Genomic DNA, 24,958 nt, shown 5'->3' on the forward strand with positions numbered 1-24,958 from the left:
GGAACATCACTCGCTTCCTGTATGTGCCCTGACGGGGATCAAACTGGCAACCTCTGCCGTTTTAGGACAATGCTCTAACCAACTGAGCTCCAACCAGGGATACAATTAACTTTTCTATAATTGTTTTATTTTCTGTTTCTTAGTATTACTGAGGCCAATTTCTAAGCTGTTCCAAAAATAGAATAAGCCCACTTCTGAAACAATACTCAAGTCTCTGAATTATATCATAATATATACATCTTTACACATCCTAGTCATACATTCCCCCTTTTAAGGGATGTAGTCCTACATGACTCACATTTAACTTGGCTACATTTTCTACTGCTTTTGTATATGGGCCAATTCTTGTTTTATTTGCTAGCTCTCAACACCGCCTGCCTTCAGTAGTCTAACTGGAAGAATACAATGAATCTTTGTATCCTTTTGTTTAGATTTTATCATTGACTTAACTATAGAATACCTGCTGACCAAAGGAGATCTCAGGATCAGAGCAATCAGATGCCCACATTCTGAGAAAATGGGACTCTAGGCAGAACTAAGGATGAAAGCAAAAGTGAAAAATAATCGTAAAAATTCCAGTACAAGGTACAAAATGAGGAAGCCATAAGCACAGCTCAAAAAACTTTGAGCTCATTATATCACTTTCACCTTTGGGCTTTTAAAAAGACATTCCTAAACCTCAGCCTCTTTGTCTGCAAAATCAGAACAATTCATTCAAATGTGTACTAGGTGTTTATATTTGTTAAGCACTGTTCTAAAAATTGGGGCACAATAGTGAACAATACAGAGGAGAAAACCTATTAGCTAGTGATGTGTGCTTTGAAAAAATAGCACCCAATAAAGCACTTATATAGTACCTGGCATTCCAATACCAAAAGGTGAAAACAATCTAAATGTCCATCACCTGATAAATGGATAATAAACAAAATGAAGTATAACCTTACAATGGAGTATTACTCAGATATAAGAAGGAATGAAGTACTAACATGCTATAACTTGGATGAACATTATAGACATTATGCTAAGTAAAAAAAGACAGATACAGGTCATGTATTGTATGATTCCATTTACAGGGAATATCTAGAATAGGCAAATCCATAGGGACCAAAAGCAGATTAGTGGTTGCCAGGGGCTGGGAATAGGAGATGAGGAGTAACTGCTCAATAGGTATGGGGTTTCCTTTTGAAATGAAAATGTTCTGAAGGAGTAATCTTAAACATTGTGAATGTATTAAATGTCACTGATGGTTAATTTAATTCTATGTATTTTACCGGGCATAATATAAAAAGTACCTACCTTAATATAGGCATTCCTTGTTATATATGACTTTATAGCAAAACAACACAACAAAAATCACTCAAGTAGGAAATTACCAAGGTTACTAAAATATTAAATATATTTTAATTACTAGAATGCTATGCAGCCTTTGAAGAGTGAACATGATCTGTAACTACAAACATGGAAAGATGTCTAGGATGTGGTTAGTAAAAATATAAAAAGAAAAAGTTCAAGATCAGCATATATTTGGTATGATTTGTTAAAATACACATGCATATACACTCACGTTTATATATGCTTAGGAAACAACAAGACGTGAAGAAAAAGGAAAATAGTAGTTACCTATGGGTTGAATAGAATAGGGAAGATCAGAACATTTTTTTGGTAATCATTTTCAAGTTTTTAGATGAGCACATAGTTAAGACTGTGATATAGCAGTAAATAAAAAGTCCTAATATGCATTACAAGAAACACAGCATCTTCAACAAAGGGAACAATTACCAATATTGAGAAAGAAAATTGATTGGCTTCATACTCCTTGTGAGGAATAAAACTTGACTTGTCACTTTCTCAGTGTAAAAATTCTTCAATACCTGGGAGTGGTTCTTGTGCGTCCCAAAGTGGGAGCACACCACAGGCACTCCACCAATATTTGCTCAATGTTCTGGAAGTCCCAGATAAAGGGTAAAGCAGTGTTTTCAGCTTTTGTTGAAATGTTTCCCTTGTTAAAGCATGTCTTTAGAAATGAAATTTATAGACGCATAAGACCATAGTAAGAAAATCCATCCATAAGTCTGAACTCTTAAAAAAAATCATTTTATTGATCCTTTACCATACAAAATTTATTCAAATTACACCCATTTGAAGTGGTAAGATCACAGCTAGAGAACAGGTTACCCTGTAACAAATCTATTTACAAAATCCATCATAAAAGCTTTTTTTTTCTTTTTTACATTATATTACACATTTTCTTTTTTAAACTAGCATACAACACAAAGCTAAACTGATTAGTAGTTTGCCTTCTCCCAATTCTGGGAGAAATACTTCCCTTTGAGAAAATCATGTACCTCATAGGAAAAGAAATTCCCACAATCTGACAGTTGCCACCCAACTCACTCTACAAGGCATCTTCCTTCAAATCCCTCCTCTTGTACACACGAGTTGTCATGCACACACTAAGTTCTTCTCTTTCTTGAAAGCTAAAGCTTTAAATACTGTTATTTTATTTACAGATCTACACTTAAACAAAAGTGAAAACAAGAACCACAACACAAAACAAAAACAATTTAACACTTAAAAAAATTACAAACCAGCTAGAAAATATTCTGGCAGTGTTTACAAATTAATTGCTATCTTTGTACAAAATTGCTAGATGATGAAAACGTGAGTAGACTATCAACTTAAATAAAACAATTGCTATGCACAAGTATATACATATAAACACACACCTTAACACTGTTTGACAGCTTATGTGTTGCCCTTTATACAGTTTATTTTCTAAGGCTCACGCAGTCATAATTTGCACACTTGTAACTTTTAGCATTTCATGTGTGAGCTTTAATAGCAGCAACTCAATGATACCAGGAAACGGGTGTACTTTGACTTAAAGTAACACAAATACTGGAGAACTAACCCACATTGTGTGCCGGATACTATGTCAAAGAAAATGACTAATGCAAACAGAATACAGTATGGATGTTTAATTCATGTACACCAGTTACACGCATTAACTGGAAAAATCTTATGCACGAAGGAACTTTTAAGACTTATTAGTATTCCTTTCATTTTTTTAAAACAATAAATACAGCATTACATTACGAAAGGTTTAGTGGGAAATTCAACAAAAACGACACACAACCTAGCCAGGTGAGCTCAGTCTTCAGACTTTGGAAAAAAATCAGCTTTGTGCAGCTGGCAAAGAGAATTACACAAAGCTGGAAGCAGAGGCAGTTAACCAGATGAGATAAATATGGGAAATGAGGAAAAGCTTGGCATAAATGGTTTCCCATACAGGAAAAAAACCCACAGTGCATTTCCAGTAGGCACTTGACACGAAGCTCTCCCTCCCCCCACCCCCACCCCCACGCGTCATCTCGGACCACATATCTGTACCAAGTCCAGTGTGTGTGAGGGGAGGAGGCTGGGTGGGGATGGAGGCAGAAGAAAAAGGAGGGTGATCTGCCCCTTTGTTTTTCTTCCCAAACACACACCCACATACCTACATAAACCGTTTAAAGTGCTGGTGTCAGGGTTTGGACCCCACCACCACTTTGCATATTGTGGAAATCTACCTAGAAGAAACTGGCTGGGGTGTTCTTGGTTTTTTGTCTTTTTTCCTAAGGATATTTTCAATTCAATTACATACGTGAGTGCCTACTATGTGCCTACCACTGTGCCAGGCACATAGCATTTCAATTTCTGTTCTGAGGTTTGTTTTTAATAAGACTCCCTCATTCCCGCAGTCTCTAGCATCCAAGGAATGGATTTGAGGTACTATGTCGCATTCCCGGAGGCGGGGTGGGGGGGGGTGGGGGGGGGTGGGGGATGCCCACAACTGGAGCTGACACGAAGACTCCAACTTGGGACCCCATTCCTGCTGAGTACAGCAGGAAAACACCCTGGCATTCTAGCGCTTCATTTTCTACATCTGCACTTAACTTCCCTTGGTCCAATTTACTCCTTCACAGAGGAAGGGGGCAGGTTATGGCCAGGAGTACTGCACCCCCGCCAAAGTGGTAGCTCCCAGTTCTCACTGCTCCAGTAAATGCCACTCACACAATGGGATGTCTTTCTCCCTAGAGGCCTCTCCATCTGACCCCATCCTGAGAAGTGGTCTCCCTGAGTGCAATGTAAGAGAGCCCTTTCCCCGGTCACAGGGCCCTGGGAAGCCCAAGGACGGAGGGATCCACACCTGCTATTCCTTGGGACTGCTATGTCGTCTGACCTGGTTCTCCTTTCAAATGGGCCACCAACTTCAGCGAGCTTCAGGACCTGCTCGCTCCAAGCTCCCCTCCAGGACAAGCCCGATGGGGCAACACTTCTTGCAGAGGCTGTTAGACCTTAGATCACACATGTTTAGATGCTCTAATCAGAGAGGTTCTCTACCTCTGCTTAAATAATTTGAATTAGCAAAAACTGCTACAAAGTAAACAATTAAATTGAAATGGTGATGGGTGCCTGCGTAGGAATGCTTAAATGGCAGCTAAAAAAAGTCTAAGACAGTACACAAAGAACTCCTAAGTAGGCATGTGCTACAAATCAACTTTAAACTCACAAACAGTTGGGGGCAGGGGTGCGGGAGTGGCTGATTGGGGGCAGGGGTGCGGGAGTGGTTTATGGAGAAGGAAAATCCACAACAGCTTAGAGTGGCAGAACTCGACTATTCTTCTGTATCTGCAACAAGTATTTGAAAACAGGTTCTTCATCCAAAAGGCTGTAGAGGTTCTCCTGACCTCCTAATGGGACACATGGTCCATAGCTTACACTGAATTATGACGGTAATTTAAATATTCCTAAGAAGGGCTGAAGAAATCCATTTCATACTTTTGCATGACTTCAAGTTTATAGTTCCTGCAGTTCCATTCCATATTAGCAGACCCCAAAGACATGCATTCTGCAGAGAAGGCAAGGCTTGAAATGCTATTAAGGAAGAGTGCTGTATTCCGGTGGCCCAGGTGGCCAGACCCCACTCTACAGCCCATCCGTCAGGCACAGCAAGCCAATCCGGGAGAGAGGAAGGGAGGAAAAGTATGGGTGAGAGACACCTGATTGCACATTTTCTCACTTGCTGAGACTCATCTAGGAAATTTTGGAACCTGGGGCAAAGCAGGGTTTTCCCAAGGGAGCCTGCAACTGTGCGTTTAGACAATTTATATATATATATATATATATATATATATATATATATATATATATATATAAAATTCATTAAAATGTCAGCTTTGTTCTGAAGTTTGTAGTTACTTCATGATACTATCTCGGAGGAAGAAGGTAGGAAGGGACAACACTGCATGACAGATGTTCTGGTTCCATAATAAAAAAATATTGGTTTATAAGGGGAGTTCACAAAGCATAATCAACTACACATGAAGTCTTCCACCAGCGGGAGCTTTTCCAAATCATAAGCATCGAAGAGATCGCTGATGCCTTCTTCCTCCCCGAGGCTTAGGAGATAGTCTTCTTGAAGCAGGGGAGGCAGTAAGTTCACAAACGGTCCTTCTAGGTTGGAAGGAATTTGGTCTTCAGTCTGCTGTAGGAGGTTGGCCGGGGAGGCCAGAGGAGAGAGGTTTGCCATAGAGATTGAGCAATCACTATGTCCTGAGTGGTTTGAAGCCAAGTCTGAAAGAAAAGAATGGGTGAAAACACAGAGATAAGTTAGGAGAAAATAAAAATGACTTTTTTTCTGGTTAGAATATACAGGTTGCTGTCACAATAGCAGTCACACTCTGCTAATGACAGTTAGACGTTATGATACAGACCATTCTCGCAGCCTTTCCTTTCTTCTGGTCTAAAGTTCCTGCTGTTAGCAAACAAGAATGCCTACAGCTCCTAAGAGTAGAGGCTAACAAGTTAAAAGACTTTTTTCTCTCTGATATACATTAGTCATGACTTAAGGAAAAACAAAACATGCATACACACTGTAAAGTCAGCCGCCTACTCTATTAGAAACTCATTGATCTTCACTTCGTCTTTTCTGAACCACCAGTTTATTAAAGCTTCCTCAAAAAATACAAATAACGGGGCCCTGGCCGGTTGGCTCAGTGGTAGAGCGTCAGCCTAGTGTGCAGGAGTCCCAGGTTCGATTCCCAGCCAGGGCACACAGGAGAAGCGCCCATCTGCTACTCCACCCTTCCCCCTCTCCTTCCTCTCTGTCTCTCTCTTCCCTTCCCACAGCCAAGGCTCCATTGGAGCAAAGTTGGCCCGGGGGGTGCTGAGGATAGCTCTATGGCCTCTGCCTCAGGCGCTAGAATGGCTTTGGATACAACAGAGCAACGCCCCAGATGGGCAGAGCATCGCCCCCTGGTGGGCATGCTGAGTGGATCCCGGTCAGGCGCATGCGGGAGTCTGTCTGACTGCCTCCCGGTTTCCAACTTCAGAAGAAAAAAAAAATACAAATAACGGGACATATTCACTTTAAATATTTATGGGGAAAAATGGTCTTTTGTTTTACTATTTGATGTGCTACATCGTTGTCCCACCTTATCTGAGGTTCTGCTTTCCATGGTTTCAGAATAACCCATAGTCAACTGTGGTCCGCAGATAATAAATGGGAAATTCAAGAAACAATTCCCAAGTTTTATATTGCCACTGTTCTGAGTAGGGTGGTGAAATCTCATGCCATCCCACTCCATCCTGCCTGGAATGTGAATCATCCTTCTGTCCAGCATCTCCACACTGTAGACGCTCCCTGACCGTTGGTCACTTGGAACCATCTCAGTTATCAGATGGACTGTTGTGGTACCGCAGTAACCCAATGGTTCCTAGAGCTATATCGCTATGCCTACGTCATTCCCCTCCCTTCATCTTCATCATGTAGCTGTATCATTTCACATCATTGCAAGAAGAGTGAGGACAGTACAAGATATTTTGAGAGAGAGACCACATTCGTGTTCTATTACATCATTTTGTTATAACTGTTCTATTTTATTATCAGTTATTGTTGTTAATATCTTACTTAAACTTTATCATAGTTATGTATATAAAGGAAAACATAGTATTAACAGTTGACCCTTGAACAACATGGGTCCACTCAGACCCAGATTTTTTCAAGAAGTACTTATAACTGTCTTTGATCTGTAGCTGGGATTCCACGGGGGTCTTGGAACTAATCCCCTGCAGATACTGAGAGTCAACTTAAATTTTGGGGGAGAAAAGTTATATGTGGAGCTCTGACTGAGCAGGAGGTTAGTGCCTCTACTAACTCTGTTGTTGTTCAAGGGTTCAGTACTATCCCTGATTTCAAGGCATCTACTGTTTTTTGTTCAGTATAAATCAGACCTATTCACTTACATCACTGCTATTCTTGCTGCTATGTTGGGAAATGGGGAAAAAAACCAAATACATATGCCCAAACTCAAACTAGGAAAAAAAAATGACCACAAAGGGCCTCCTTTGTGTCTAGAGATAGTGGAGGAAGAAGTTTGATTTATTTTGCTGGGGGGTTCCTTTCATACCCTCTCCCATCACACTGAGGGCAGGAGGGGAAATGTAGACAAAACTTCTTTGACAGAGGGCTTTTCTCTCCAAACAATCTCACTTCTCTAATGATCTCTGCAGCCTCAGGCGGAGGTGTGCTGCACGAACTGCTGATTCATTCAGCTCCACTCCCTCCACTCCCACTTCGGTTGGTTTTCTAAACACCGTAAGAACATGGTTTCTGCCAATAGTAAAAGCCTGAGGACTCCATTAATGGGTGGAGGAGTCATAACCCAAGATCATTATTTTATTCTGTAAACTAGTCAGAATGCCTTTTAAAAGATGTTACCTTACTAACAATAATAACAAAAGATTTTGTGTCTTGCCTGGACTTGTGGTTCTGATACAGGATCCTTATAGTCACCTTCATTTTTAACATAGTTTCCAAATGACAAAAGCAGAATTTTACCTTTGGAAGTGGGTTTAGGAATATTCCCATTGTGGTCTTGGTTGCTTGTTTTCATTGGACTGTGTGTTTCAGTCTCTTCTGGACACAAGTAAACCTCAATGGGTCCTTGGGTACTTGCCAAGTGTATTCGTAGACTCTACGAACAGAAAAGAGAAAAGTTCAAAATGAAAGTTCTTTTAGAAATGAAAGCTATAGTAATTTTCATTTAAAAATGTTAAAGTAAGAGTAATTTTCATAGTTCATTTTGCTTTTTCACAAGTAGTCCACCTTTATCAATGGCTGTCAACCTCTAGAGCAATGGTTTTCAACCTTTTTACACCCAGGGCCTGTGAAAATAGAATTATTTTGAGGACTGCTAAGGCGGAAATCACCCTGAGCTTACGTGAATTCAACTAAGATCATTGGGTTTATAATTTTCATTCAACATCAGAGTGGTGAACTCTTCTGGACTGGTACAAAACTTATGGCAGACCGGTCCACGAACTGGTTGTTGAAAAACACTGCTGCAGAGGATGGGTCAGTCAACTAAAGCGTAGGGCCAAATTCGGTACACCAGCTGATTTTGTAAATAAAGTTTTATTGGTACAGAGTCATTCCTATTCCTATTATTTATGCATTGCCTCTGGCTGGGTTTTTCCCCATCCTATACTGGCAGTCTTTAATTTGCTCAGTCTCAACAGAAACCATATGGCTCATGAAGCCAAAAATATTTAGTCTGGCCCTTTAAAGAAAAATTTTGCTGACCCCTGCCCTAGAGGAGGTGAATTAGGCTCTCTAAATATATTTTTCTTTTTCGTTTTGCAAACTATTAAAAGGTCTTTTTACTGTTCCAAATATAATACTTCCATGTTGTTATTCCTTTATAGTAGGGCTTTTTAATGTTGAACTTTAATAACCAAGGGAGCTGAGTTTAATAAGAGAATGCAGCACACTAATATTTAAAATTCTTCTTCATCTAGGTCATAGAGCTATTATTACTACTTGAGGTGAGAAGTCTATCCTAGATGGGAGCTAGCATATTTATTTTTTAAAAAAATCTTTATACATACCCTTTTTAATATATTTCTTTACCTTCAAGTTATATAGTGTAAGTCTATTATTATCAAACTATATCTGAAGCCAATCACAAAAATATGCCCCCTACTTTCTTACAATATTCTACCTTTTCACCTAACCCAAAGTCCCATTTTGTTTCTTAAAAGCAAACATGATATAAATGATAAATTCTTAAATGTGCTAAGATAAGTTAGGCAGATACTCTAAAACATTTATATCTCCATTCTCAGGAGTAACCATAGCCAGAGTAATCAACATAAAATCCCCTCAAAGTTCAAACTGATCAGAACCAACAAATTATGGAAAAAAGGAAGCACAAGAGGGGCAGGGCATGGTCTAACACAGTGAGCGAGTGCCTGCATGTTAAAATTAGTCCGCTTTGGACACTCAATACACACTGAATTGCTGAAATGTTGTTAAAGTTAGGTGAAGTAAAATAGACTTGGGAGGAACTTTCAAGTCTTGAGGGGGATATGAACTTTAAGCACGAACCAATGATTCTTAAACTTCAGCTATCCCCAAAACATCCCTGCAGACAAGCAAAGCGGTTGTTTCCTTACCTCTATTGGGTCAGGCACTTCAAGTCTTGTTTCTGGAGGGGCTTTCACAACTATAACAGTTTGGTCTTTAAGGCCACTAATTTTTCGAATATCTTGATATGTAACATAAGCTAACGTAGTGAGTGTTAAGGAAATCTCCCAACTAATTGCCTCAGATGTAACCATTATGATGATAACAAAATAGATGCATGGAAAAATTTTGCAGTATTTCATGATGTAGAAGAATATATCTGTCTTGCCTTTCAGATCTTTTTTTTTTCTCTCCTGAAGTTGGAAACAGGGAGGCAGTCAGACAGACTCCTGCATGCGCCCGACCGGGATCCACCTGGCACGCCCACCAGGGGGCGATGCTCTGCCCATCTGGGGCATTGCTCTGTTGCAACCAGAGCCATTCTAGCACCTGAGGCAGAGGCCATGGAGCCATCCTCAGCACCCGGGCCAACTTTGCTCCAATGGAGCCTTGGCTGCGGGAGGGGAAGAGAGAGACAGAGAGGAAGGAGAGGAGGAGGGGTGGAGAAGCACATGGGCGCTTCTCCTGTGTGCCCTGGCTGGGAATTGAACCTGGGACTCCTGCACGCCAGGCCGATGCTCTACCACTGAGCCAACCGCCCAGGACCACCTTTCAGATCTTTAAATATGAGATTTCCATGAATCTTGTTTTCTGGGTGATATTTTAGACAACAAAAGAAATGTATAGCTTCTTCCTGTCCATTTTTAAAAAGCCCATGGTATATAAATTTAAAAATAAACACAGAAACAATAGTTAAAATAGATTATCAAAACCCAATTTGGGGCCCTGGCCAGTTGGCTCAGTGGTAGAGCGTCGGCCTGGCATGCAGGAGTCCCGGGTTTGATTCCCAGCCAGGGCACACAGGAGAAGCGCCCATGTGCTTCTCTACCCCTCCCCCTCTCCTTCCTTTCTGTCTCTCTCTTCCCCTCCCGCAGCCAAGGCTCAATTGGAGCCAAGTTGGCCCAGGCGCTGAGGATGGCTCCATGGCCTCTGCCTCAGGCGCTAGAATGGCTCTGGTTGCAACAGAGCAACGCCCCGGATGGGCAGAGCATTGCCCCCTGGTGGGTGTGCCGGGTGGATCCCGGTCAGGCGCATGCGGGAGTCTGACTGCCTCTCTGTTTCCAACTCAGAAAAATAAAAACAAACAAACAAACAAACAAAATCCCAATTTGGTTGGGAATTTCCAACCTCTGTGGTGCAAGTATTCCATGAGCTCCAATGAAGTAAGTGTGCTGTCAAACTGAATAATGGCAGATCCTAATTTATAGAAAAAAAAATCCAACCCTATTAAAGGTAATTTTTGGAAATTCCAATTACTTCGATCTCCTACTTGACTATTAGCAAGTGTCAGTAGCCACCTAAAGGAATGAATGAATGAGCAGCAACTAGATACATTAGTGGAGGAACTCAGAATACTGCTCAGGAAGGCTACTTGTTTTGCTAAAAGTGCCTGGGCGGCTGTGATTATATACTGTCTACTTGAGAAGAGTGTCAGTCTTTCTGTGTTAGAGTCTCAATATTTCAGTTTCACAAGGAGGAAAGCAGCTTCCAGGAGATCTGCAACCTGAATGAATTTGAGAAACACTGATTTAGGAGAAGAGAGTAAAATAGTATTTCAGTCCTCTTGGTAGTTACTTCTGAGCACTGAGCAGTTCTTTGAAGTGCCCTGAAAGCCAAAGCTAAGAGGATGTCCTGGAAGAATATGTACTCATCACATGATAAAAGTATTCATGCAAGCTACCTACAGAGACCAGCTTTTACTCGGCACTAAGAGAGAACAGGTCACATGGCTTTCTTATAGAAGGGACATGGAGTAACAACATAATTAATGTACGATGTCTTTAGCCAGACTTTTATATTAATCCACACACAAAAACAATGCCTATGATACAACAGCAAATCACAACTCAATGATGGCATTTCTACGGGTAATATAATATTGTTAATAGAGTTTGTGATCTATCTGTTTAACACAGAAAAGGGATTTAGAAAGCCTAGTGGAAATAATGTCCCTTAGAATAGTAGCTTTTTGTTAGCTATTGAAGGAAGCTATGAACCTACTCATCAGAGAAAAAAAGCACACCCACCCCAAATCTGCACACACATTTAGGGCCATATATCAAGGCTATCTTCTTTAAGTCTCAATAATTGAGACAACAGCCAATTCAGTGTTGAGCTTAACTGGACAGTTAAGCAGGACTCCAAGTTTTAGGTCACCATTTATCTCATCAAGACAGCCAAATGGTCCCTTTTTAAAAGTTTTGACTATTCTGAATTTTTACTGAGAATACTGGGGAAACTAATAATGGGTGTACACCACAGCCCACTGTCAAAGAGCTACGTGATAAGAACTCATTAAAATAAAAACTCATCTACAATTACTCAACATGTGCAGGAAAGAAAATTTCAACACATTTGTGAACAAGCTGTACTAAATTCGGAACTGAAGGGCAAATGGAAATAAATTGTGCAAACATATTGTCTAGTCTTACAAAGTTAAAAGTGCTTCCACTACCCTGGCTGGTTGGCTCAGTGGTAGAGCGTCGGCCTGGCGTGCAGGAGTCCCGGGTTTGATTCCCGGCCAGGGCACACAGGAGAAGCGCCCATCTGCTTCTCCACCACTCCCTGTCTCCTTCCTCTCTGTCTCTCTCTTCCCCTCCCGCAGCCAAGGCTCCATTGGAGCAAAGTTGGCCTGGGTGCTGAGGATGGCTCCGTGGCCTCTGCCTCAGGTGCTAGAATGGCTCTGGTTGCAACAGAGCAATGCCCCAGATGGGCAGAGCATTGCCCCCTGGTGGGCGTGCTGGGTGGATCCCAGTTGGGCACATGTGGGAGTCTGTCTGACTGACTCCCCGTTTCCAACTTCAGAAAAATACCAAAAAAAAAAAAAAAAAAAAAAAAAAAAAAAAGTGCTTCCACTGAGGCCCCTCCTGAATTTGCTTCTTTGGTTAGCAGCCTCCTGCAATGAAGCTTTCATTTTCTGTAACAAAGACCCCAGAGAAAGCTAATGTAGGTGATAATGCCATAAACTACAATCGGCCAATCATGTGTTACTGCCACGTCTCTTCTTCACTGGGGCTCCCAACTAAACAATGAACGAAACAGCCCAACTAGAGCTATCGGGTTTCTTTTCCTGGAAACCCACTCTGGCCTCCACTGGGGGTTCATATCAGCACATCGTTTCTCAATCTGACCGATCATCAGCTGACACAGTCACAGTTTCAAAAAATGGCCTGAATTGGAAAATGAATGTCCCCACGCCCTCCAAGGGAAAGCCTAGAGAAGAGACAATATAAGACACTGGGCAGGATACATTTTGTTTCCTGTCTCACAAAAGAAAATGTGGAATAATCAAAGTTAGGAACTAAAATTAGAAATGGGGTAATTGAACATATGGCTTTTGTCTTCTAGTAATAACTGAGACTATTGTAAAATCTTCTTGCCAAAACAATAAAGTAATCTCCCTAATTTTTTGTCTGAAGTGAGATGACCAACAGTAAGCTCTCCTGAGATGGTCAATAAATTGTCATCCAATTGAGAACAAGAATTGGCTTCTTATATTTTAATTTCCAACAACCAATGTTTGCAGATGAACGGACAACCCGAGATTTCTCAGGTCTTGCGGGGCTTCTGAAATCAGGGACTGGTATTATGAATCGGCATAATGCTCTTGAAAAGTTACAGAATAAATTTTTACACTCTATTTCTTCAACTATAGTTCAATCAGATTCAACAAATTCCAATTGCTTCAATATCTGATAAAAAGAAAATAGAATGTGAGAACCCCAACAGTGACAGCTAACACCCACCCAAAATCTGGTAAGCCAAAGATGAATCTGCTGAATGTTGTCATTAATATTAGTACCGATACCACACAGATCTTATAATAGTGCTGCCTTACGCTGTGAGTGGAGTGGATCAGCATGTGCCAACCACACATGAATGACACGATTAAAAAAAAAATAGTTCCCTCTTTGCTGTAAAATAGACATATGAGACGATTATCTTTCCATAAATACTGATTTCTAATACAAAGAAAAGAGGGTTTACATGCGCACGCATGCACACACACACAAGTATGTGCATGAAACCAGAGTAAAATTCTACCTTTGCAGCAAAGTCAGATCGTCAGTTCTGGAAATAGTTTATAAAGCACTAACCCCCAATGACCAGGTGGCACAAAGGATATCTTTGATTCTCTGAATCCTCGGTTAACAGTTTGAGGTCCAGGGTGCAGCTTTGGATCAGTTCATCTAATTTCTTCTCTTCCTGACTGAGCTCGGTCACTTCCTTTGACAGGCCTTGACACTGGGCCAGCATGCCCCCATCCTCAGACAGACTGCAGCCCCTAGAAACCCAAACACAGACTCTTCATGACTACTTGAGAGGCCAGTGGGAGGAGGGGGATGACAATCCGGGGGGAATGGGGGACGGGGAGAGACCATCTTCTTGATACGGGAGGTCACACTGCTTGTTTGCCAAGTGTTAACATTAGGACATTTATGCATATTTTTAATACATACAGTCCTTTACATTTCACACCATAGAAATTAAGTGAGAACACATCACTCTTTTCAGGTTTCTTGCCTGCAGAGGAGGCCTGTTTCTTCAGAAGCCTCAAGTTCAAAGGGCAGAGAGAGGCAGCTCCTTCCTGCCACTTTCCCTCTCGGAGGGAAAGCAGATAGGGTGACACAGAAAGACAGAAACATTGGAAAGAAAATATGAAAGGAAAGCAAAACACTATCCAAAAAGCTCAAAGGGCATAGGTAATTTAGGTAATTACTTACACCAACAACTTAAAAAAAAAGAAAACAAAAGGGAGGTTAAGGAAACAGATGCATTTCAGGCAGGAACACAGACTGACTGACACCCAACAGGTTTCTTTAAACCATAGACCAAAATGGGTCACTGAACCCCCAAAATACAAGTTACCTGTTCATTTTATCATGTTTGAAGTAGTATGTTTTCAAACCCCATAACGGATCTATTGCTTCCAATATGCTTTCATTATTTCTTCTAAAATACTGGCTGTGCTCATAATTCACAAATTTAGTCACATATAGATGTACAGCTATTAAGTGTTATCATCTCCACTTTCTAGAAGGAACTGAGGCATTTACCTCTCACCTTAATTTATTCAGAAAGTGAATTAACCTGCTATTAGAACCATGAATAAAGATATGTGATGACTGTGTGTATTCACAGATGTGTTAATACACAGCCATAGTGAATTTCCAAATTCCTGTTAAGAGTTAAGACGGTGCAAGCCCCTCCGAGCTCACACAGATGGATCTCATGGTAACAAGTGAACAGCCCTCTGCTTTCCATCTGCAGGGCCCAAGCTAATCCCAGGATCACCTTGCTTAAAGTGAAAGGAATATAAACATTTTTAGCTCTCACAATATCTAAATAGGTCTCTTCCTAAAGAGACTTTGAACTTGCGGCTAAGGAGTTGAGGAAGGAAGAGAGAAGGTGAGTGAAAAGTAGGAAAGCACAGAAATGAAGTGTGGTCAGGAATGTGAAAGCTGGGGCTGGGAGAGAGCACAGGGCTCAAAGGACCCCGCTGGAGCCGGGAGCGGGGCGGGGCTCCTACTCACATCCATTGCACGTTGTTTTTAGACTTCTTCTTAATGAGGTGGATGCCTTCCAGTACATTGGTGATATCATAAATCCTTCTCTTTTGCACTTTCAGCACCTCCGCTGCCTTGTTCAAATCCAAGACCCCATCAGGTGACTGGCTCAGTAGCTGAATGAACTTCTTGGTGAGCAGACCAAGTGATGTATCATACCGTGTTTTTTCTGAGGGAGATTTTGGAGCTTAAAGAAAAACAAAAACCGAACGGGTGGGGGAAAGGAGGAAGGGTAAAGAAATGAAGGGTGTCTTTGCAGCTGAGCAAGCCCTCTTCCCCACTGCAGCTCGAGTATTATTAGTATTGGAAGCAAAGCTGTTTGTTGCTGTTGTTTCTGTGAAGTGACAGAAAAAGCTCTGAAACTGATTTTTAGAAAAAGAAGAGACAGTAAAAATTCCTGTTTGATTAAAGCATTTTACTGTGAATTTCTCAGTAGTTTCTACTTTGGCTCACCCTATTCTGGAGTGGGGGAAGGCTAGTGAAAGATCTCACTCATAGTAGGTGCTCAAAAATGTTGAAGGAATGAAAGTGCTATAGACTACCCATGAGATCAGTTCATGTGGAGCCTCACCTGAGGGGCCATGTAACGAACCGCTCCAGCACTTCACAATGGGGTACAGACAGACCTACTTCAACTGGCCTTCCAGGCTCTAGTGTCTTTGTGTATGTGTTGTGTGTGTGTTTAACTTGTTCACCAATATTTCAAATAATGCTTCATCTGAATGAAGACTATCTGGAATCTGGAAGAGTCTTTTAATCAAATTTCCCCATCCCTCTTGAACAAAATTTCTTATTAAATATTGTATCTATTCCCTTATTGGTCACAGGTCAAGGGTTTCATTTAGCAGTCCACACAATCTGTGGATTGCTTAATTCATAAACTACAGGAAAGGAGAGAAGACAGTCTAATTTAGCCTTTACATTAAATTAGAGTCATAAAGGACTAGTTATCTCCAACCCAGTTTTCTGTCTCCCAGAAGAAGAGGATCCTATTGATGGAAAGGGAAACTAGCTGCAATCACTGGTCTCAATCAATTCTTACGCTGCCTTTGTGGAGCCAGAGAGCTAAGCCGACATAGATATCAGCGACTCTGGTACAGTTTGCCTACACCATTAGGCTCAGTCTCTGAAGTAACATCCGTTCAAGAAAATGAAATGAAGTCTGATTATAGAACATAAGAGAAAGCTTATATTCTGAATTGAAAAATGAACCTGCACACATTTAAAGAGGCCTCCCCCCGAAGCAAGTATTTAGGTACTGGAGTGACTCTGTAAACCTTTCCCTGGGTGTGTGCTGACACTGTATTTATTTTTCAGATAGGCACAGACAGAAATGAAAAAGAACAAAACACGCCAAAATTATTCACACCTTGGCATCCTTCCAGCCACAAGCTTTGAGAGTTGGGAACCCACACCAAAGAAAATCAGAGATGAAAGAATCCTTACTTTTGGGACTGTCTGGACTTCGCAATGCAGCTCTCCCTTTGCCCTTGGGGGTTTTTAAACCATCTGAGAGGTACTGATGACCGCTTTCTCCTAGCTCCAACCTTCGCTTGGCCTGAAATAAGAAAGTACAATCAGTCGTCCGGTCATATGGACAATCACAAGCGCAGCTGTTTGGGATCTGGCCCCAACCAAACGCCGCAGGCTCGTGCCTGCCCTTACCACCTCTGCGCCAGTCACCCCAGTTCTCGCCGTTCCCCACAGCCAGGGTTCTAGTCCTGGGGCCTGGCTGTCATGCAAACTCTTCATCTGCAACAATCATTCATATTAACTCAGATGGACAGATCTAGTGATCCTTTAGGATTAGGTCCAGGAGCTACTTTGTTCATTTATTCACCGATTCAACACATGTACCAGGCAAAGGGCTAGATGCTGAGAATACAGCACGTACCGTGGAAGTGAAATGAACTTTTTCCCCAGTGGACCTTTGCTGCCTCTCTCCCTCTCTGACCAGGGTTGGACCCCCTTTCTGTGCCTCCTCAAACACTCCGCGTTTATTTGTATCTTAACACTTATTGGATATAAGAGTTATTTTACTAACCTTTTTCTCAATTCCCTTCAGGCAGGGACTGTTTCCCATTCACCTTTGTATACCTAATGTTTGTCACAGAGCCTAGGTTTCGGCAGGTATTCAATCTCTCTCTCTCTCTCTAAGTGATTGAATGGTAACACAACTAATCACAGAGCACAGATGGTCATTCATCAGAAACAATCATGGGCTTCAACTAGTCTACCGTTTTGTCACACAACCTGGCAAAGGAGAAGTCCTCATGTAAGTGTTTGAAACTATCTACTTAGAATCTTCTATGTACGGGGCACTGGGCTAAGGGAACAGAGGTAAGGAAGATAGAGGGGTCCTTACCTGCCTGGGGCATAGAGTCTAGGAGAGAAGACAGATGATTCAGGAAGTGATTGTTGAGTGCTAACTGTACAGGTATGGTGGGTGTAAAGACAGAAGAGTCACCAACTAGACACTCCATGTGGCAATGTGTATTTGGGCTCATTTTAGGGAGGCTTCACAATTTCAAAGTAACTTCCCACAACACAGAAATGGAATAACTCATTAGCTGATGACATTCAACTTCTCTATGGAAAGCTATCAGCAGTGTGTATGATTCATTACAGCAGGCAACTAGCCATGTGTGGCTCATCTGAACTGACTTGGGCTACAAATTTAAAATACACCCTGTATTTTGAAGACAGCACAAAAAAGGGTACAATATCTTAACAATTTTTTTTTTTTTTTTTTTACAGAGACAGGGAGTGAGTCTGAGAGAGGGATAGACAGGGACAGACAGACAGGAATAGAGAGAGATGAGAAGCATCAATCATTAGTTTTCCATTGCACGTTGCAACACCTTAGTTGTTCATTGATTGCTTTCTCATATGTGCCTTGACCGTGGGCCTTCAGCAGACCGAGTAACCCCTTGCTGGAGCCAGCGACCTTGGTTGGGTTCAAGCTGGTGGGCTTTTGCTCAAACCAGATGAGCCTGTGCTCAAGCTCGCGACCTCGGGGTCTCGAACCTGGGTCCTCTGCATCCCAGTCCGACGCTCTATCCACTGCGCCACCGCCTGGTCAGGCTCTTAACAATTTTTAATACTGATCATGTTAAAATGATAGCATTTTGGATTTATAAAAAAGTATTGAAGTTATTATTTCCCCTCTTCCCCTCTATTCTTTCACTCTGTGGCTGACCATATTGGCACAGATCATCTTTCTATTGACTAAACATTACTTGAAAGGCCTAGGGATGACAATTCACCCATTTGCTGTTTTAACTTCATTTCCCCTTCCCAAATATTCTGCCCAATTCTTTTGTATGCCCACTGTTTCAGCTGGCCCAGAAAAATTCCCGTCTTCATCAGATAAATGCTCCCTGATTGTCCTCTGGGGAGTACCCCCTCTCTCTTGCAGCCTCACTGACATAGGTGACTCAGGCCTGGCTAGTCATTGTGGTCCATCCTCCCTTTCTCTCCCCTTCACTCACAGTGACCGGTCCGGGTAGCACAGGACCACAGGCCAACTCTAGGAGTTTCTTCTGGAGCCGCTGGTAAGAAGGGGGTAAACCTTCCCAGTCCAGTTGATACTCAGGAAGCCAGAAGCTGCCCAAGAATGGTGCTTGCCCAGAGGAAAGTGTAGTGAATAGATGGAGAGAAAGGGGCCTGAGGCCATCATTCAAAACTCTGCATCAGGTCACACACTACTGGCAACAACTGGTCTTCTCCAGACTTTTCAGTTACATTAGTCAATGAAATCTCATTTTTGCTTAAAGCACTCGAGTTGAGAACCTGAAAGCAGGGTGTTGCAAAGGACAGCCTGTGGGGTTCGCTGAGTGTGGCCCAACGGTGTGGCAGGGAGGCCTGTCAAAGAATGGTAGACGGGGGTCCATCACTCCTCGTTACCTTGAGGAAATTATTACTGACCGACACAAGCTTCATGTGAAGCTGGCTCACCTCAAAGGAGAAAAGGGCTTTGCTGTTGAGGGCTTTTACCTCTGTAGAAAGAAATCTAAAAAGACAGAGAGCTGTATTCTCTGCCCATGCTGAAGTCCACAGAAGGAAGGCCAATGGGAGAAGAGTTTGCCTATTGAAGCAGTAAACTATATGCGACGGCAATTCCCAGAAACCTGCTGCTAACAAACTGCGGTGGCACTTTAAGGACTAGGACTAGTCACGAGGTATGGGTGTGACTTTGGTCACCAAGCACCAAATCCTCAGAGTTCACCAAATCTAAATACTAGATTAGGAATATCTACTAAATGTTAAGGCACTTGCATCATCAAAGAATCTCTAGAAAGCAAAGTCCTGTGATATCTCAGCCTCTAAGACAGTCAACCACTAAGTGTACACCAAAAAGGTATGAGCTCTGAGGGTAGTAATCGAGGTGGCCACATTGATTCCACAAGCAAGTCATGTCTCTACCCCATCTCCAAGTGCCAGCATTCCTGTTGAGGAGGCCACGCGTGCTGTGGGAGGTAACCACTGTGTGCTACTTCCCTTTTCTTATTTTAACTTTCCTAAAGTGAGAAAAGGAGGCAGAGAGAGAGACAGACTCCCACATGCACCCTGCCTGAGATCCACCTGACATGCCCCTGACGGGGTGGTGCTCTGCCCATCTGGGGCTGTTGCTCCGAGCTTGGCAACCGAGCTATTTTAGCACCTAGAGAGAGGCCTTGGAGCCATCCTCAGTGCCCAGGGCCAACTTGCTCCAACTGAGCTATGGCTGCAGGAGGGGAAGAGAGATAGAGAGAGAGAGAAGAGAGAGGGGGAGAAGGGTGCAGAAGCAGGTGGTCACTTTTACTGTGTGACCTGACCAGGAATCAAACCCAGGATGTCCACACACCTAAGCCGATGCTTTACCAATGAGCCAACTAGTCAGGGCCTACTTCCCTTATCTAAATGGATGTTTCTATTGGGTTTCCCTGTCATCTTGCCCCCACTGTTTAGTGAGTGGGGACTGAACTGGACTTGAGAGGACTCAAAATACAAACACAAACAAACAACTAGAAGGGAGGGCTGAAACCATGCAGGTGCACCTCCTTGCCCTGAGCCGAGCATCAGGCAGGTGAAAGTCTCTTCTCTGGGTCACCTCAATTTTTGGTTGCTTAGTGTGAACAACTTGCTGAACTTCGAGTTAATCTGTTTATAAATAGATTTTTGTATTACATGGCCCCGACTAGTAAAGCAACTAATCTTTCTGGTGTTCAACAAAAGGTCCAGCCATTTGGTCTTAAGCAGGAGTCAAGGCTGGACATGAAAGGCACTGGGTAGACCATCCATATGGTAGCTTTCTAGAATCTCAGCTCCAACTAACATCACATTCCTCTGTAACAAACAGTAGCCCTGTTAAGCTTTTCTGAAAATGCATATGAAAATAACAGGATGAATGGTCAGGAGGCCAAACAGTGGCTGTGGGGGGCATACATAGTTTCCACCAGCCCAGCATTTGTTGCCCCTATTTTTTCTGTTGGGGAAGGAACTTAGTTCAGGTATTTTCTATGTCTCCATGGCTGGAAACAAAAGCTGACCCTTCCCATCAAGGTTACAAAGGTGAGCCTGTAACCTGGGCCTGCCAATCAGTGCATTCCAGTCCCTTAACTAGGTGACTGGTTTAGGTATGGGTTAGGAATCAGTCAATCCTAAGAGTTTCATTTAAAAAATACTGGGTTCTTTTCATTGAGAGGGATTAGGTACTAGGGTGTAGGCCTGGAGCTGAGAACTGAGCCAACAGAGAAGAAAGCAGAGTTAAGAGCTGGGAGAATCTGATCCCAGTACTTTCAAGGATTATGACCATGCCCAAAGGCAGTCTTGGACTTTCATTTGTGTGAGCCAACAAACTCCCTTTATGTTAGAAGACAACTGAGGAAGAGTACTACCACTGGTAACCAAGAGTCCTGGTAGGTATGACCCCTTAGTATTAACTATAACACAATGAACATTTGAGTGCTTATATATCTCATGCATCATGTTCATTGTTTTCCAAATGATTATCTCATTTTCACACAACCTCACAAGGTAGTTATTATTATCTCCTATTTTTTCAGGAGAAAACTAATGTCTAGAGTGCTTAAATATCTTTCCCAAGACCCCATGGCCAATAAATGTCTACCCCAAAGTCCATGCTTGTAACCACTTTATAAAATGATTGTAAAAATTTCCTCATTAAAATATTGGAAGAGATCATTCTATTGATACCATCTTACTTTATGATTACACTTTATTTTCATAATTAAAAAAAAAACCCTTTCCTTTAAATAAATACACATGGTAATTTAAAGAGCACAAGTCGATACACATGGAAAGCATATTTTTCCCCTAATCTTGAGCCCTAGCTTCCTTCTTTAAAGACAAGCACTATTGTTATTTTGATATTCTTTTAGTCTATGTAAATACACATACCAGATCCTTAAAATATACACAACCACACCTTTAAAATTTTTTATATAAATGGTAGCAAACCACATACTATTCTTATAGCATACGTCATGGTTTGATTCCTAGCAGTAAATTTAGAATGACCTTATTTTTCATACCTGCATAATACTGTATGTATTATTATATGATGATTTGTTTACTTAACGAGAAACCTGCTAATGCACATTCAACACTCCTTTACTGTAATCATTTCCCCAAAAAATATTCATGATGGCACAGTGGGGTAGGTACTACAGTAAGTCTCCGAGTTACAAACACCTGACTTGCATACAACTCGTACTTATGAATGGAGTGTCATTGGGCTATTGGTAAATCAACTGCAGTTGGACATCAGTGAAAATGATCTCCTAAAGTAACTTTACTCCCAATGGCAAAGAACTAACCAATGAAGACCTTATGGAACTAGACAGCAGATGACAGCATTTAGGGAAGAAAACAGGGACCTAGAAACTGCAGAACCAACTGAAAGCTGATGCTTTTTGTCTCATTGAAGCAGGAATGGCAAAGTTAGAGGAGCAAGATCCTGATACAGAGAGGTTCACCAGAGTTTACTGGACAGGTACTGAAGGCCTGAGATCCTACAGGGCCATTAATGATGAGAAAAATTAAAAAAAAAAAAAAAAACCCACAAAAACACCTGACCAGGAGGTGGCACAGTTTATAGTGTTGACCTGGGACACTGAGGACCCAGGTTCGAAACCCCAAGGTCACCAGCTTGAGTGTGGGATTATAGATATGACCCCATGAGTCCTGGTTTGACACCCAAGGTTACTGGCTTGAGGAAGGGGTCACTGGCTCAGCTGGAGCCCCCTAGTCAAGGTACATATGAGAAAGCAATCAATGAACAACAGAAGAGCTGCAACTACGAGTTGATGCTTCTCATCTCTTTCCTTTCCTGTCTGTCTGCCTGCTTCACTCTTGCGAATAAATAAATAAATAAATAAGAAAAAGAAAAGCTCTGAACAATCCTTCCCTGATGCCTACACTTCAAGACACTGACTCCAGTAGCAGAATCAAACCCTGACTCTCTAACACCAGTCCCATCCTCTCCAACAAGTCCACCATCTTCTGCATCATCCAAGATTGTTTAAGGTTGTATCTGAAAATGTTTAGGTATGTATATGCAGAGAAAGGCAAAAATAAATACTGCATTAAGACAAACATCTGCCTGAGTTGCAGTTAATAGGTAAATGTTCCAAATTACACACAAATTCAACTTAAGAACAAACCTACAGAACCTATCTTGTGCATAACCCAGGGACTGCCTGTATACTCATCATGCACTGAGGTACATAAGTTAAAGATTACCTATAGCCCCAGTTAATAATTGACAGATAACAGAATTTGGACCCAGGTCTGCTAAAGTAAGTTGTTAGGGACTTCCTTTAGTCCCTAACTGACAACTTCAATCAGTTGTTGGTCTGATTGAGATATCCCTCCTCTGGTGTCATAACAACTTCTGGGCTGCCAATTATAATACATAAGCTTCAGGTTTCCTTGCTAGACCAAAAGCTCAGGTCTTTAGCCCCTGAGTTTCCCCACAGCCTGAATATGGAATGCACTCAGTCAAATTTACTTATTTATTTTTAATGAACCAAGAAATAAACTCCCAAAGTCTCTTGGCCGGTAAATCACAAAACTCCAACCTTACAAAGCTATAAGGGGAGTATTAAAGAAAATGCATATATTAATATACATGTATGTGCGTGTGTGTATATGTATGTACATACATATCCTGGAGATTAATCTCTATATAGAGTGGGGTAAAAATAGGTTTACAGTTGTGAGTGTGTGAAACATGAAGTTTATTCTTGTATTATTTTTTTTCCATAAGAACAACTGTAAACTTATGTTTGCCCCACCCTCCACTTAGAAAGAGTTTCAAGAAATATAAAGGGGAAAGTAAAGCTGCAGAAAGGTATGTGTACTATGATCTCGTAGGGGTAAAAAAAGTGATAAAACTATAGACTTCACTAAAAGCTTTTCCATGTAACCATAAGGGAAATGGTCTAGAAAATCCATATCAAGTGTTAGTGGGAGTAATCTCTCAGTGGATGTTATCTCTGAGAACTAAAATATGGGGTACTGATTTCATGTTTATAGTTCTGTAGTATTTGATTGTGATTTTAAAAGTGATGTCTCTACATACATGTTACGGTTATACCTTTCACCCTAGCAATTCCCCTTCTTGTTGTGTATTCTGAAAACACTTAGGTTGTTTCTAGGGTTTGTCTATTAAAAATAGCCTGAATGCCTACGCTGCTACTTGACCAGGCAGTGGTACTGTGGATAGAGTGTCGGCCTTGGACACAGAGGACCCCGGTTTGAAACCCCAAGGTTGCCGGATTAAGTGTGGGGTTACCAGCTTGAGTGTGGGATCATAGACATGACCCATGGTCACTGGCTTGAGCAAGGGGTCACTGGCTCGGCTGTAGCCCCCCAGTCAAGACACATACAAGAAAGCAATCATTGAACAACTATGGAACTGCAGCAAAGAATTGATGTTTCTCATCTCTCTCCATTCCAGCCTGACAATCCCTATCTGTCCCTTTCTCTGTCTTTCTCAAAAAAAAAAAAAAGTGCTAGTTTTTTTAATATTTACATTTTCCCACATATGTCCAACATAAATGCCCAATCTCAGAAGAATAATTCACTGTTATTGTACCTTTATATAATGACATGTTATGCATTTAATAATGATGTATACCTATGTAAGTTTTTAAAAAAGGGTCAGCAGTAAAATTGCATTTTTGTAGGGAAATTATATGCATAGAAATAAGGTATCTAAGAATACATACCAAATAATTTGATTATTAATCTTTGAATGGTAGGATTATGGTTTTATTTTCTTAGCTTTTTATATCTCTAAATTATTTTAAGGTGAGCATGTGTTACTTGCATTACATGAAACAAAAATAATTTCCATTTGAGGTTAAACAAAACAAGTCTGGTAGTTTATTTTTTTAGGCTGTTGAAACTCTTATGCACCATTCAATGCATATGGTTCTGGGTTCAACACAGAAATGGGCTAGGCTCCAGAAAGGGCATTACGGCTTCGTGGTGAGAAGACAAGTGGAGTTCTTATCTACCATTGAGCTGAGCCACTGGAAAAAATTAAAGCAAGAAAAAGGCACGGCTTGCTGTAGGTTAACAAACTGTGAACACTAAAATAAACTTCCTTCACCCGGGTGAATAGGAGATCTGGGCAAGGGAAGGAACTAGATATATGATACATTTTGTCTCAAAGCCAAACATGAGACAGGCATTTTGAACAGAGGAAGAAGGGAAATAGAAGAAAATGGAAATTAAATAAGAAGAATGAGGACCAGGTTAAGTACATTAGTGAAATAACCCAAAGGAAGGAATCTCCAGCTGGAGCCCAGAC

General features: G+C 41.5%; 1 protein-coding gene across 2 annotated transcripts in view; it reads right to left on the reverse strand.

Annotated features, from left to right (window-relative positions):
* Positions 1 to 2,110: 2,110 nt before the first annotated feature.
* The window catches only part of E2F3 (E2F transcription factor 3), a 93,281-nt gene continuing 70,433 nt past the window's right edge, over positions 2,111 to 24,958 (reverse strand). Inside the window, exons 2-7 of one of the 2 annotated variants that reach the window (XM_066268297.1) lie at positions 16,582 to 16,693; positions 15,103 to 15,304; positions 13,695 to 13,853; positions 9,499 to 9,613; positions 7,883 to 8,018; positions 2,111 to 5,616 (exon numbers count right to left, since the gene is read on the reverse strand). In XM_066268297.1, coding sequence (XP_066124394.1) covers positions 5,354 to 5,616; positions 7,883 to 8,018; positions 9,499 to 9,613; positions 13,695 to 13,853; positions 15,103 to 15,304; positions 16,582 to 16,693 — 987 coding nt within the window. In that variant the 3' untranslated portion in view covers positions 2,111 to 5,353. Of the gene's footprint in view, positions 5,617 to 7,882; positions 8,019 to 9,498; positions 9,614 to 13,694; positions 13,854 to 15,102; positions 15,323 to 16,581; positions 16,694 to 24,958 lie in introns of both variants that reach the window. The other variant, XM_066268296.1, reaches the window with a different exon arrangement.

This window comes from Saccopteryx bilineata, chromosome 3 (genome assembly GCF_036850765.1).
Source record: "Saccopteryx bilineata isolate mSacBil1 chromosome 3, mSacBil1_pri_phased_curated, whole genome shotgun sequence".
Taxonomy (NCBI): Eukaryota; Metazoa; Chordata; class Mammalia; order Chiroptera; family Emballonuridae; genus Saccopteryx; species Saccopteryx bilineata.